At 43.6% G+C, this 15,343-nt stretch overlaps 2 protein-coding genes across 11 annotated transcripts in view; one reads left to right on the forward strand and one right to left on the reverse strand.

Moving 5' to 3' along the window:
* Mp (Multiplexin) overlaps nucleotides 1–15,343 on the reverse strand; it is a 54,438-nt gene that overhangs the window by 12,790 nt on the left and 26,305 nt on the right. For 4 of the 10 annotated variants that reach the window (XM_064691411.1, XM_064691412.1, XM_064691413.1 and 1 more), the window contains 7 exons: nucleotides 6,205–6,297; nucleotides 5,763–5,828; nucleotides 5,569–5,646; nucleotides 5,230–5,296; nucleotides 4,986–5,131; nucleotides 4,600–4,737; nucleotides 2,819–2,956 (listed from right to left, as the gene is read on the reverse strand). In XM_064691411.1, the coding sequence (XP_064547481.1) occupies nucleotides 2,819–2,956; nucleotides 4,600–4,737; nucleotides 4,986–5,131; nucleotides 5,230–5,296; nucleotides 5,569–5,646; nucleotides 5,763–5,828; nucleotides 6,205–6,297 (726 nt within the window). The remainder of the gene's footprint in view (nucleotides 1–2,818; nucleotides 2,957–4,599; nucleotides 4,738–4,985; nucleotides 5,132–5,229; nucleotides 5,297–5,568; nucleotides 5,647–5,762; nucleotides 5,829–6,204; nucleotides 6,298–15,343) is intronic. The other 6 variants (XM_064691420.1, XM_064691419.1, XM_064691418.1 and 3 more) reach the window with 2 other exon arrangements.
* Nucleotides 12,780–13,914, forward strand: LOC135434712 (uncharacterized). Its single transcript, XM_064691380.1, has 2 exons — nucleotides 12,780–13,169; nucleotides 13,233–13,914. The coding sequence occupies exons 1-2, from the start codon at nucleotides 12,921–12,923 to the stop codon at nucleotides 13,713–13,715; spliced, it is 732 nt and encodes a 243-aa protein (XP_064547450.1). The 5' UTR covers nucleotides 12,780–12,920; the 3' UTR covers nucleotides 13,716–13,914.

Here is a 15,343-nt window from a genome sequence, read left to right on the forward strand (position 1 = left end):
CCACACAAGAATACACGTAGTTTTGCACACACAAACACACACACACACACATAACTGCTAAGGAAATTTGATTAATGATCTGATGCGCCCCTTTTTTGGGCGTATGTGTGTGTGTGAGTGTGTGGCGGCGTCCCTAATGCTTGGGACTCTAATGACGCCGAGGGGTTCTAGTCCATTAGGTTATGCGGCCATTGCTTACCCAGAGCAAACTTTTGCTTTTGTTTTGTATTATTATAGTTTTTTTTTTTCGTTTCGTTTATTAGTGGGAACATAAAATGAAATTGTTAAATGTTTATACCTTGAAAGTCCTGGTAGGATTCCAATTTATCTGTTATTTATGTGTTGATTGTTACAAGAATACATATTTTTTTTGGTACGATTTGTATATAATATATATATATAGCATAGAACAATGGGCGTGGAATTAAAGCGTATTATTATATGATTTCAATTTGATGGTGTTCAAAAGTTCATAAACTGGCTGTAAAATTGCAACTTTTACAAATTTACCTCGCCCCCACTTAATCCCCCCCCCCTTCCCACTCACACTCACACTGGCAGTCAAGCGTCTAGGCCCGTCGGAAAACATTTGAAAAAGTTGTCTCCGTGTCAACAATCAAAAGTCGTTCTAATAAACTTAAAAGCTTTTTTGTTCTCCCCTGGCGCATTTGCTGCGACAAGGTCAAAATGCTTGACAACAATAAGAACAACAACAATTGGAAACGCCTTTAAAAACGCCCCCCTCCCCTGCTCCGCCTCTAACCCAGCAATGCGATAATGATAATAAACCCCCGACGAGCGACATAAAACAATGGGAGGCTGACTGTGCGAGCGTCTGATTTAACTGGCGCGTTAGCCATAAGTAGCTTGACACTCTCATAACCGTAACAGCGCGATAATGATTACGACCACAACCGCGCACACAATCACAATCACACACACCCGCAAGCACACACACACGCACACACAGCATGCTGAGATACGCCCAAGCAGGCAACATACGGCGTTGAAATGCGATGATAAAGCCGGCAGAAAAAATAAAAGTTTCGCTTGCAGAAAAGGGTTAAAAGCCGGCAATACAAGTGTGTGTGATGGTGTGTGTCTGGGTGTGTGTGTGTGTGAGTCAGTATCTGTATGCGTGTTAGCGCGTTTAACCGCGTGAACTGCGCGCCATGCGCTGATAACAGTAATTGCCACAAGCTGGCATGCCAGCACTCCGTAAGACCTGAATCACAAGCCCGCAAGCAGCGCCAGAGCGAATAGCACGTCGCCAAAGGGGGGGGGATCCACGTGAGAGCGGGGGCAGGGAGACAGCGACAGCGACCGGATCTTGGAGTGAGACGGAGACGGAGACGCGGACTGAGACTGGGCTTGGCTTGTTTCGGTTTGCGTGTTCAGGACACTTACGTTTCGGCATTTCTGCGAGATGTTCATGTTGTTCGAGGCGTTGTTGTTGCTGTTGCTTTGTGGTTTTAAGATTATTAGCGTAGATAACCCATTTGCGACAACGCGAATGCGTCCTGGGCACCTGCCATGCCCAAATCTGGCCAGCAATTTTTCACAGTGTACAGGTGCAGCAATCGCTCGCCGCGCGCAGCGTGCCTCCTCCTCCAGGCAGGAAATTGGTTTAGGCAAATTGTGTGTGTGTGTGTGTGTGTGTAGCTGACCAAACATGACCGATGCCTGCCGCCCGAAATGCGCCTTCAAGGCACACAATTCATAAAAGAAACGTGCGTGATTGGTAGCATCCGTCGGATATAGATAAACGGACGAACGACTTTGCCTTTGAGGTCTACCGTAAAAGTTGCAATTTTTGGGGCCAAGTTATAAAAAAAAAATTATCTATCTTCGGTTTACCGAAGAATTGATACTCTTGCAAATGCTGTTGGCTTTTTGTTCTCTTGTTCACTCAGTCAGAAAGCAAGAGCAATTAATTATTTATGTTAATTGTTGCAAATTATAAGTTGCAAGTCGCTATTGAGCGACTAGAACATACCCTGTACCAAAGTTGGTGTGCTTAGCTGTGATGGACTCAGAAATCCGTGTTATGGACAGACTTACGGACAGAACGGAATCGACTTAAGTTATAAAAAATAATTCAAAGCTTTAGTTTTTTACTTATTGCTTACTTTTGCAAGAAACCTTTTTGGTACAAGGCATAAAGAGACTTAGACTTATTCTTTTATGAAAAGAACTGAATTTTGGAGTACATAAATTATAGTTAATAAAAAAATGTTTTTTTAAAAAAATTAAATATTAGCACCAAAATGTTAGTATAAATTTCATAGTCATGCAATAAAGGACAAAAAGGCTGCAGGTGAGTTTTGGTTCGAACCAGAAATTTCAGTTAGTTTTTTAATATGAACCGAACCCTTTTCTATTTCGTTGATGTGATTAAAGATATAGATTATTAAACGTAGGATATATTCAACCATATTGGATGAAGCCAATTTTGGGTAGAAATCAAATTTAGCCCGAATCTTGTATATAAAAATATGAACAGCTTACAATATTCTCAAAACAACGGGCAAATATAAATTAAAAATAAAAATGTTATATAAAAATAAAATAAAAATAAAAAGACTAACCGCGGAATCTGGATGTTGGTTTGAAACGGGAACCGAGTCATTGGCAATTTTTGTCTTGTTGCAGCCCTGTGACAAATAAATATGTTGATAATAATAAAGTTAACAAAATAAATAATCAACTAAAAGAACATAACGATAATATAATGAAAAGATAATTGTGTTAAGTACGACAATTTCTACTCGTGATATTCTTATAATTAATTTTTGATTAGAATTAAAGTTGTACTCACATCATAGCTCTCCGGCAAGCCAGGCGGGCCCGGAGGTCCGGGCGGGCCCATCACTCCGGGCATGCCGTCGACGCCTGGCTCGCCCTTCTCCCCCTGCAGACCTTCCGGGCCGCGAGCGCCAGTTACGCCAGTGGCACCCTGCAAATGAAAAGAAAAGGGAAGAGACAAGAAAAAACGGCGCCGCCGGCGACCAAGAAATAAATCACATTAGTGGGCGTGCATATAGAATGTACGACTACAACTACGTCTACGGCAATGTCTGCATCTACAGCCACAGCTACAGCTACATATATAGGGTATATATATAGTCTACAAGCTATTTGGGGGCCTGCTGGCCAGTTGGTAGCTTTTAACTGGCTGCGGTCGATTTACATAATCGTCGCGTTTTAGCCGGAGCTCATTAATCTACGCGGCCCAGCTGCCCAGGCCCAATAGCAGGGAATGATTGGAGAGGGGGGGGGGGGGGTCTTAGCTTTGTGTTTGTGGTCTGGTATGTTGGCTGCACAAAAAATGTGTCTCCCAATGTCCTTAATCTTATGCAAAATGGTCACGCTGTGCGCCATTTGCGTGTTCTGTTCGCCATCGGATTGTTCGTGTTGCCGTCGTCCGTCGTCCGTTGTCCGTTGTCCTTTGTACATTGTTATTTCAGTGGCAGTTGTTGCTATTGCTATAATGTTCTGTTGCTTATCGTCGTCTTTTAAATTAATTGCTATTAGTTAAGGGATTAGCAGTAGAGCAACAAAATTGTCGCAGGAATTTCCGGTATGCGCACCAGTTCGCCATATTTTACTCAAGCATTTCGGACGTCTGAAGGGTTTTGGCAAGGACTTTGCTGGAGAGGGTCAAGTTTTGGGTCTTTTCTGCATTTTTGAGCAGGCATATTCTCAGCGCTGTTTGTTGCTAGCCACGAAAATGTTTTGCATACCGCTTTTCTTTTGATATATTGCAACGTATTGAAGAGGCTGCGTTCCACAGGTTGCTAAGCACATTGTCAATGAGTGGAGGTTTTTTTCTTTTCTTTTTTATTTTTTCGAGAGACTAAGCAAAGTGTTGCCTGTGTCTGAGCCAAAATAAAAATGCATTTGCAGGATGCTAAGGCAAGGAGATTAGAAGCAATGTTTCACAGATTTTATATTTTCGGCTAGCCCCACAAAAGTTACGAGTCTCTTTGGCTCTTTGGCGTGGCAGACACTTCTGAGTTGAGTGGATGTTGAGGCCAACATCTGCTTGTGCAGCACAGTGGACTTAGCCTTTGACCGGACACACACACGCACCAACTGGCACCCAGCTCCAGAGAGTGAGAGAGAGAGAGTGTAGTCTCTTTGTGCCCTTAGATAGATACAACTCCTTTTGGTTGCAAAAGACGTTGCCAGTTGATGAGATAATATAACGAGTAGCGGCCAAAGTGGATAAGTGTTTAAGCCTGAGTTGCCTGCCGTTTGCCTTGCAAAGTTATAAAGAAATTTTCGTTTCCTGCTTGCACGTTAACGTTTTGCCTCGTTTCCGGTTACACGCACACGCACGCACACACGCACAAATTATGATGTTTGACTTGCTTTAAGAGAGCAGCGCATTCAAGTGTGCTTCTGCGTATGTGTCTGTGTGTGTGTAACCAGCTGGCGATAACCATTGCCATGCTCTCTTCCTCTTGAAGATTAGAAGATGTGTGTCATGAAATTGAAAATGCGTTTAATCCATATCAAATATTGACATTTGCCATTTTGGACTTCCAACCCGTTGCTCTTGTATAAACTATGTATCAAGTAGTCGCTGGTACTTACGGTAAGTCCAGGGGCTCCGGACTTTCCATCTCTGCCCGGCGGACCGGCCGGGCCGCGCAACGTTTCGCGTATCGTTTCATTGTCCTTCAAGGCTTCCAGGATATCAGACGCATTACATGTACATTCGCCAGTGTATTTCTGCAATTGATACAAAAATTTGCCCTTTAGTAACCAAATTAATCCAGACAGAGCTCTCCTCGAATTTCTGCATGATTTTGCAAGTGCACAGATACTTTTTTGGTATTTGCCAAGGAATCACCAGAGTTACGGATTTGGCAACCACTTCGAATCCAGCTGCTTTGTCGTTTGGTGCGCAAATAAATGGGCCCTGTCTCTGTGCACTTGCAAAGTCGGAAAACAAGTGGCAAGTCGACTTTTATACTTACAGCCCCCGCACTTGGTGTCTCCACGAAGGGCGGATACGATGGTGTTTCACCTTTGGGACCCGGCGGACCGGGCGGCCCAGGTGGACCACGTATACTATCGCCCTTGGGTCCTCGATCGCCCTTCTCGCCCTTGATGCCGCGATATGCTGCGGGAGGGAAGAGTAGCAAAAGCAAAAGCAAAGTCATGCCATTAGCAGGCTGCCTAATTAAAATCCGGACAAAGTCCAGCATCAGGTGAACTTACGTCTCTCGTGCGTTAACTGCGTCTGTCCGGGGGCCTGCAAACCACTGTCGTCGAAAATGTCAGTTGCCTGTGAGGAAATTAGAACAAGAAGAAGATGTTAGTGACGTTGGCTTATTGAAAACGCATTTACGGAAAATGCAAATAGCTTTTGTTGCCATGCCCATAAATGCTGCTCAGCCTGCAGGAGCAACTGCAACTGCAACTGCAACTACGACTGCAATAAACCGCATCAAAATACCATGTGGAGCAGGCCTCTATGGAAATCTAATTGAATATTGTTTGGCCTGGTCTCGAGTTACGAATCACGTCTGCTTAGCTTATATCTGATTAAAAACTAACCTCAATATTTGCCGAGGACCACCAGCCTTCGTTTGTAATATCATTCTCATCGACAACGGGCTCATCGGGTGGTGAATTCTGAATGCATTTCGTGTCATTCAACATGAAATAAAGTTCAAATTATAAAATATAATAAATAAAAGATAATAAAACATAAAATAGGAGAAATAATAATAATCTGGGTAAAAACAAACCATTTCTTGTTCGGGATCAGCTAAGAGTTCGGGATCTGATTCGGTCGAAAGCTCATTATCCAAATCCTTCAAAATGGAAATCAAATTAATAATAAAATGGGGCAAAAAGTAAACACAATGAAATGGGATGAATTCAAATTTAAATAAAATACAGTCTTAAATCATAATAAACTCAAATTGGGAATACAAAGAAAATTTACACATGTAACTTGATGTATCAATTAATTAATTCATATTTTGTTCATCATTTAACTAAGTTATTTATCATTGTTCAATATAAAATTAAATTTACACCTTAGGGACTTTACTAAGTCGAACTAAATCTAAATTGTATTCAATCAATTATTTGAAGCCTTAAAACTCTTTTGACTGCTTAATAATTCATTTTGAACTAAAACCATTTGAACGAACCTGAATTGGAGATTGGAAATGTTGAACTTACCGTGGGCACGGCCACCGTTGGCTTTGGGGGCGACATGCATTGAATTGCTATGGCATCCGGATTGCCATAGACGTAGATTTTTTCTAAATATCCCTGTGCATCATAAAATACGTTTGTATAGACGTTTGGACAGATTTGCAGATATATATTAATAATGCCTTTCTAATAATTATTGTAACATTTATAGCCAACCGGCAGCACACCATAAAACCTGGCCCTTTGGCAACTAATGCATCAATAAGTATGTATAATAAATCAATCAATTTGAATAAATGCACACATAAATCTGCTGCTAATGCAGCGCAGTAACATTTCTATTCGATGGCAATTGTGATTGCCGCAAATCGAAATTAATTATTAATGTTAATTTCCAATAGCACTTGCCACTTGCCACTTGCCACTTGCCGCATGCTGCCCACGCACCTAATGTGCGCGGCTTTTCCTCTCCAGTTTCACTCATAAAGAGCGAGGGAAGTCCGTGACACAGAGAAGCGGAAAGTGGGCGGGGGTTCCGCCATTACACATAAGTACACAATATGACTTACACATAACAGACTTACCTGGAAAATGAGAGAAGCTCGAGAGTGTTGCTGGCAAGGGCGGGGGGTGGGGTGGGGCAATGCTATCAGTGGTCTATAGAAATGCTAACCGCAGACGATACAGGCCCTAGCTGCGAGACAATGGAACACGGACAATGCGATGCCATTGCACAAACACAGACAGTTATCGAAAGAAGGAGAGGGAGCGAGAGAGAGATAGAAAGAGAGAGAGCAAGTGAATGCACATTTGCCATAAACCCTGTTCCGGGTTCTTTCAAATAAAAATGGCAGCAAACACTCAACTGGTTCACTCGCAATACTAGTGCAGGCCAAGCACAATGGCAGCAGTCATCGCAGTCATTGTTGTTGTTGTTGTTGTTGTTGTCCTGCAGAGACTGTAACTGATAGTAATGGCCGTGCAGCTTTTATGCATCCCAGTTAAAAGTTCTGTCTGAGACGTCGAGCCGTTGAGTTTCGGGTTAAAAGCGTGCAATCGGCTTTCAGAATGGCTTAATATGCTCAACGCTCAACAGCATACGGCCCATGTCAGTGGGAAAGGATTGAACGTGAAGTGCGGTAGGAGTAGGAGGAGGGGTAGGAGGAGGGGGAGGACGAGGTGGAGTAGGAAAACTGGACTACAGGACCGTATCACACACGGACTACACTGCATTAAATGGCCGCCAATAAACATTGCTCGGTTCCATTCCATTTTGCTGTCTCTTTCACTCTCTCTCTCTCTCTCTCTCTCGCTCTCTCTCTCTTTCTCCCTCACTCTCTAAATCTGTCTCTTTCTCTTCGAGCATCGGCTTCAATCTGCAGCTTGTTGCTCTGCTGAGTGGAGACATTAAAGTCTTCTCTTTTTTATAGCCTCTACCCATTGAAAATGCATTTATAAGCAGGGTAAAAGACAATTTAGAAAAAGTAAGTAAATTTTCAAATTTAATGTGCAAAAACTTGAAAATTGATACATACGTTTCCCAGCTGCTGGTTTTTCACAATATCATAGAGATTATGGGAGTAAGAAACTACAAATTTATTATTTAGAATTTCATTTAGCTTACAAGTGCAAAGTATTTAGTACATATCCCTTTTTGGATACCTTTCTCAGTTTCATTAGGAAGCAAGATTCAGGAATTATTATATAATTATATCATGAGAATTTCAATAGACTATTTATAGCAAAATCTTCATGCATACATGTATACCCTGTCGACAGAGTATTTGCTAGTCGCCAACTTTCGACAGGATTATAATTTCTTGTTTTGCTTGGGTTTGATTCGGTTGAATAAAACTATGCGCAAGGCATACGACAGGTCAGCGAAAACAGAAACCAGTAAAAATCCATTTATAAATGTATATGTGTATATGTGTATATTCACATTCACATAACTATTTGCCACTGTGTGAGTGGCCCAGTTCGGCTTTTAAGCCCACCCCACTCTGTCTGTGTGTGTGTGTGTGTTTGTGCAACAAAATTAGCCGCAAAGAAATTCACTAGAAACGGAAATTAAGTAGCTGGATGTGGCATTTCTGGGGCGTGAATCGTTGGTCCTTGTTCCTTTCGTTTATCCCTCTTCCCCCCGCTGAGGCGTGACATTCACAATTACCTGGTGGCCACAGGGATTTCTGGTAATTGACAACTATAAACATTTTCAGCAGCGCAGAAATTGTTTATATAAGTACATACCATATATACCTACATAATCATATTTCGGCTTTAGATTTGGTGAAGGACATTTTAAAGAAATCTTTATTTTTAGTATTCAGCTGCTTTGAGCAAATGCCGTGCAACGTGTTTAAGTTTGGCCAGATTATTAGAAAAAATGTATTTGCCATAAACAGAAATATCTCGACTGTCGCATGGGAATGCGATTCAAAGCAACGTTGACAATGGTTCACCCTTTGGGTTAGTTCATAACAGTACTCGTAATTTGAACCCTTTTTTTTTAGAGGGCCTGTAGTATACGAGTCAAGAGCGATGAACTGCTGATAGGAGGACATCAAAGCAAGCTCTTTGGCAGATTGTGCATGACAACGCAGCGAGGCAGACAAAGACATGAGCCAGGGGAGAAGGGCGCACCAACGAAAAGGCGTGAGGCAAATAAATAGGCAACCGAAACAAGCAGGACAGGAAGCCGGGCGAGGGTCAAGCACAAACAATGGTCGCTCGGTCTCTTTAAATAATCAAAAGTGGCCCGGAGGCGACTAAAAGTAAAGACTTGTCTGCTCGCCGATGTCGTAAGTGAGGTAGTTTTAAGCTGTCAACCCAAACGTAACCAGTAGGCAGCGAGGAGCTGCTGCTGCTGCTGCAGCTCGGTCAAGTGGCGCCACGAGCAATTAACTGGGGCTGCGACTGAGACTGAGACTGAGAGTGTGCTGTGTGTGCCTAGGCTGTACATGTGAGTGGCGTGTGCATTTGATTTTGTCTTGGGCCGCACATAATTAAGGCCAGCCGAGCAGAGCAGCGGGGCAGAGGCGCTAAAGCGGAGCAAGGACATGCCGCCAGGAGAGCAGTCCGAAATGAACGTCAGGAGCATGGCACGACAGCAATGCCAGCAGCGGGGGCTGTTGCACTTGACAAGGGTTCGCATTGCGAGCAAAATAAACAAACAAATAAAACCCTCACGCCGTTGACCTGCTACCCCAGTCAAGCCAAAAGGTATGCAACCTTTTGGGCAGTAGTTCGTTTCGTTCTAGTATGCCAGACACGTTTCCGCTATATAAAAACACAGAAAAAGGACACTGCCCGCAAACGGAATCCATGCAGCCTGGCAATTTGTCAAAAATGTGTCAATAATGTAGATCGATTGCGAACGATTGCGGCCCCCTTAAAAATTAACCGAAAGGGGTTCAAATTGATTATAAGTATCCTTCTGCGCCCAAATGGTTCAATTAGAAAAGGTTTTCGCTTGTATTTGTTTTCCCACAGCATACTAGAAAATGCCAAGAAATTCACCTGGAATCTGAAATTGCTAAAATGCCCAGATTTTTCCTTCTGCTCTTGAGTTGATTAAACTGCAGCCGGGTATTAATTTTTTAAACACACTTCGACAGGCTTTCTTATGTACATTACGGCAAAATTGCAGCTCAGGCAGATTTAAGTGAAGCTAACTACTATTATGAGCTCCAGTCTCAGTTTAGATTGGGAAATTCCTGGTTTCCTAGCCAATGCCAATGGGCAGGATGGATTTATGGTTAGTAGCTTTAAGCAATTACAGCGATACTCTATCTTAAATGGCATCAGTGACCGTCACAGATCTCTACATGGAGCTCACTTTGTCAGCTGTTGGCCAAGTGTCGCCAGGGCCAGGCAGCTGTTGTGTAGTTAAAATTAAATTTTAATTAAGCACAAATATTTAATAAGCATAAATTACGGCATGCAGTCGCAGCAGAACAAAAGGACTGCTTTAAATTGAGAATGGCAACTGAAAATGGCATCGCATTAAGATTAGCATAACTTGTTTTTATAACCACCCCCCCCCCCTCCGTCAACTCCCGTCCCACTCCATTCCATTTCCTCTCTACTTGTTGTCTGTTCTGTGCTTTAGACTTATATAACAGAAACAGGAAAGAGACAGCGACAGCGAAAGCGACAATGACACAGCAGGCGGAAACGGATATACATACATTTTAGTCTTGCGTGCGAGCGCCTCTACGAGTGTGTGTGCGAGTGTGTGTGTGTGTGTGAGTGTGTTAACATCTACAAGTAGCAGCAGCAGGCAGCAGGCAGCTCCATCCGTTTGTATAAAAGTTATGCGCAGGTTAATAGATAATTAACCATGCAAATTGCCGCGCAACAGCTTACAAATATTCTCAGCGTCATCCTCGCAGGACAAAAATGCCGTATACCAGGTGTTTGTGTGTGTGTGTGTGTGTGTGTGGGTGTGTCTGTATGTGTGTGACACGCGTTCAAGTACAAAGGAATTAACTCTAATTACTTTGTAATGCTGATTAAGCCAGTTAGAGCGCATTAAATATGTAAACGGTATTCCGACATTCTTCGCATATTCGCACAAAGAAGACATCCGGCTAATAAGTCACATACGAGTGGCATTGAGTGCAACAAAGTGAGTTATAATGATTTAAGCTGCATTTCAATGCCTATTAAGTGTTTATTAACAAGCCAAAAGCTGTACGAGCTGTACACTTCAATTTCCATTTCAATTTCAATTGCAAATTTCAATGGCATATTTTATGGCAGCGCACAAATGAAAACGAGACGGTCTAAAAATACCAAATTTAAATTCACCTTTATGGTCGACAAAAAACAAATGCCACAACCCAGCCCCAGCGTGGCCAACTGTGGCAGGGCAGCACAAGCAGTGGCAGGGGCAGGGGCAGGGGCAGCATTGGCATAGTTTCTAAATCACTTTCTGTCAGCCGTTTACAGGAGCAACAGCAGCAACAGCAGCAGCAGCAGCGGCAAGGATAACAATCGCAACGTCAAAAAGTTGCCCACTTTTTGTAATTTTATTTTATTTCCGTTTAAGTGCGTGCGCCAAGGTGCTGCCCGTCCACACGCCCCCAATGCCCTCGCCCCCGCCCCAACCCCCCTGTCAGGGGTAGGGTGCGATTTTAAAGCTAAATTATTGCAACATAAAATTTTACGGCCAAGTTGAGGTAGATGCCGCACAAACATCTGGCAGGTGTGCAGAGCTTAATTTTGTGCACTTGACTTTGGACACTTGGCGGCCGTTTGAAAAGGGCTTCATCTTCATTTTATTTGAAGCGGCCTTTTTTGTTTTATTTTTTTACTCTTCTTTTTGTTGCCTTGTTCCTCGCATATAATCTGAATAAATTACTTTGCACATTTTGCGGCGCATAAATAATTTAACTTGCCCCCCACCAGAACCCAACCCAATTCAAATCTTTTCACACATTTATAAGTCTATTCAGGCACAGGGGGGGAGGGTGTGTGTGTGTGTGTCTGTGTGTGCGGGTGTGCCTATATACATAATTGTGGCAGCAGACGCAAAGGCAGAACAATGAGACGGCAAATTCTCGCCACACAAAGTGACAGGATTTTTTTTTTAATTTTGCTAAAACCTACGACTAATTCTCAAACGAGCTGACACAAATCTCGAAAGTTGTTACACCAACATATTTGCAGGCCGCCCCGCTGCACCACTGCCCTGCTGCACCACCGTCCCCACGACAGGCCCGACAACCCGACAGCCCGACAGCCTGGCAGAGCTGTCACCAAGTTCTGTCGCTCCGTTTGGCTTTGCATCTGTGCTCATCCCGACTAGCTGCGAGCTTTTGTTGACTTTTTTTTTTGTTTGTGGTTTAAACACAAACAAAGACTACACACACACAAATATTATATATATATACATATATATATATATATATATATATGCATATATAGATATATATGTAGATTATGCCAGCATTTGGGCTGGATGCCGGTAAAAAGAACAGGAGCTGCAGCAGGAGCAGCAAGCGGAAATGCAACAATGGTGTCGAGCATTTGGTAAAAGCGCCAGCAACAATTAGCTTAAAGCAAGCAATGCACACACACACACACACTCACGCACATTGCATTTTGCATAAACCAACACGTTATCTGCGTATTAGTGTCCTGCGCGTATGTTGGTTCAGACAGTTTTAAAATAACAATGGCAAATACGTATATACGCTGGCTAACGTTGCGTATACGCAATCAAAAAGCAGCTAAAGGACATTTTTTTTTTATTTGATTTGTTGTTGTTAAAATATTTTATTTAATTAAGAATTAACTTGTGATGAATTAAATGGGAAAAGTTTGAATGCACTACTCGGGAGTGCTGCACAAAAAGATACCCTGTAAGAATTTAATATGCCTCTTTATTTGAACTTATTTAAAATAATTATTTTAAGCTGTTGCTCTATTCTTTAAAATAAAATGCAGCTAACTTTATCTTAGGCTAGAGAAAAGTAATGTATTTTTCTGCATACCCTAGCCTTACATAGGCCACAGTAGGCACTTAATTTTATGTTCAGTTAATTAACAAAAACATTAAAACAACCTTAAATTTGTTCAATTTGTGTTCAGTTACCCGTCGCCTACATGTCAAGGCCCGAATCTAATGCGAATATACCTTAATCGAGTACAAATTTAGAAAAGGCCAGTCGGTTCGAAAAGTCTCTAGTTATATTTTCAATTTATTTTTATAAGCTATAAAACATTGGCTCAAAATGCCTGCCACTAAAATCCAAAGTAAACCGAACGAGGAGAGCACTGCGAAGCGTTCCCCGTTGTATGTGAGTCCCGAGCTGCGTAATCTGATCGGAGAGCTGATGATGCCACGTATTGAGATGCTACGCAAAGTTGTCTCCACACGCTTCGTATCCGAAGCGCAGAATGTGGATGATAATGAGACTGAGAGCGATTGGTGGCCAGATTACAGCGTCTATTCGCATCTGCATTACATGACCGAGATGAATGTGAGTTAAATGAATAAATATATGAATATATTATATATTCAAGGATCACTCCTGTCCATATAGGGTCTAATGCACCTAACGCAGAATACCCTGAAAGGCATGACCGACGAGCTGAAGGCCATTGGTGCCAAGTTCCAGGCCTTTGTGGTCGACCACTTCAAGGCACGCCAATCAGCCTGGAAGGACGAGGAGACACAGTCGCTAGACGAAAAGAAGCTGCTAGGCCGCTACCTCTTGGCCCAGAGCCTGATCAAGGACATGGTGACCTTTGTCAACTGCTGCGGTCGCCACTGCAGCAAGCTGCTGGCACAGCGTAACGTTTACTCTGAGCGGGCCTCGGAAACCAAGGACACCGAGGATCGTATACGCCTAAAAATATTCGATGAGCGCAGCTTTACCCAGTTGCACGGCCGCATATCCAGTCTGAAGGGCTTTGTGCAGGACTTTTGCGATTTGTTTGACTCCGAACGGGAACCGTCGGCGGTAGTGGATGACCAGGATGCCACTGCCACTGCCGTGGCTCCGGCTAGCATAATATCCACGTAGTACGAACTCGTTTGTTGAATGGTTATAACCCGTTTCTTTGTTCTAGTTTACCCGGCCAACCAAACGAATACACTCAAGTGCACACACACGGGCGCGCACGCACACATAAACGCACACACACAAACATAGACGTGAGGTCTTCATTTGAGAGGGCTGTAATAAAGAAAGCACCCCCCAGTGTATTGGAGTATCCAGAAAAGCTTTTTATGCTTCAAAGTCAATATAGTGTGCCATGTACGGAGTAGAGTTTTAAAACGTTAAGTACGGCGCACACAGACGTGGCCGGGCCGGGCCGGGCCTCCAGCTCGGTGACATACTTGTGCCTCCCACCACCCACCACCATCCCGCCATGCCCACTCAACCAGGCAGTTAGTTGCTTCAAGCACAAGCGCCATTCAGGCGGAAATGCAGCTCCCAAACAGCAACAGAGCGACGAGCGTTGAACGCTGAACGGTGAGCGTTGAGCGCTGAGCGGGGCCGAAGGCGAAAACCTCTACGTGAAGTGTGCCATCAGTTTAAGGTTTTTGTGGCCAGCAGCAGCAGCAACAGCAGGAGTAGCAAAGCACACATCCAGGCAGCCGCCCTCTACCTCTACTCTATTTTCATAATAAACAAATGGGTTGTATGGTTGGTTGGGCTTAACTTTTGGGCTGCCAGCAAGTCGCAGTCGCAGTCGCAGATAGTGGAAAGCCCGTAGATGGCGACAAGTCCCGAGCACAAATCAGTGCTATTTATATTGTGGCCAGGTTGAGTTGGGGCTGCAATGTGCGTGGCGAAGCTGCAGCTTGTCAGCACGCTTACCAACTGCTGCTGCTGCTTGGGTTACATCCAATTTGCAAAAATAACCGCAGGAGTCGCATCCTGCCACACAAAAGTTCAGCTGCAACATGCTCTTATCTTTGACATGCAGCACACGGTGGCAGCAAATCGAGAACGCAACTTGCACTCCAAGTTGCCTGTCAATGCAACAAGTTAAGTTCGAACGTGAAGCCAGAGTTTGCGGGGGTGGAAGAACAACTGGCAGAACTGGGAGAACTGACAAAAACTTTGTTGTGCCTATCACAGGCAAACCGCAGAAGTCAGCGCATCTTCTGCAAAGTTACGCTATCTATGCCATCAAGTGTCTCCGCGGGGGCAGCAACAGCTGTGACCGCGGGGCATGTCACACACCAAATAGAGTAAAGAGTGGAGGGCGGAGTGGGAAGTGCGTCAAGTTTGTTCGTGGCACAATAAATATATAATAGACAAATGCTTGCCGGGGCGTGTCTAGTTGAGGGGGGGAGGTGTTGGAGTAGGTGTAGCTGTAGGTGTGTCCCTTTGCTATATCGTTTACGTTAACGTTTGCGCCCCCTGACTTGTGCTTTAATAAAATATTATCATATACGCAACGGAAGATAGTTTTTCATATGTTTATTCACAAATATGTGCGCACGAGTCGGAATGTCGGCGCCAGCTACTTGCAACATGCCAAACTTCTCCGCTGGCTCCTGTTTACTTCTGGGGCCAACTCTTTATTTTTGCTCGAACAGCCCACCTCTCCGCCCCGCCCCCTGCCCACTCAATTCTTATGTTGTCTCAGTAGTGCACATACATATTTTGATACTCTCATTATTTATTACCAGCTGCGG

This window comes from Drosophila montana, unplaced genomic scaffold (assembly GCF_035044405.1).
Source record: "Drosophila montana isolate Dmon_TW-CO22-7 unplaced genomic scaffold, ASM3504440v1 contig_3438_1, whole genome shotgun sequence".
NCBI lineage: Eukaryota > Metazoa > Arthropoda > Insecta > Diptera > Drosophilidae > Drosophila > Drosophila montana.

Coding starts and splice junctions, on each gene's coding strand:
- LOC135434712 (XM_064691380.1), top strand. CDS start 12,921: ATGCCTGCCACTAAAATCCAAAGTAAACCGAACGAGGAGAGCACTGCG. Junction 13,170..13,232: donor ATTACATGACCGAGATGAAT/GTGAGTTAAATG, acceptor CTGTCCATATAG/GGTCTAATGCACCTAACGCA.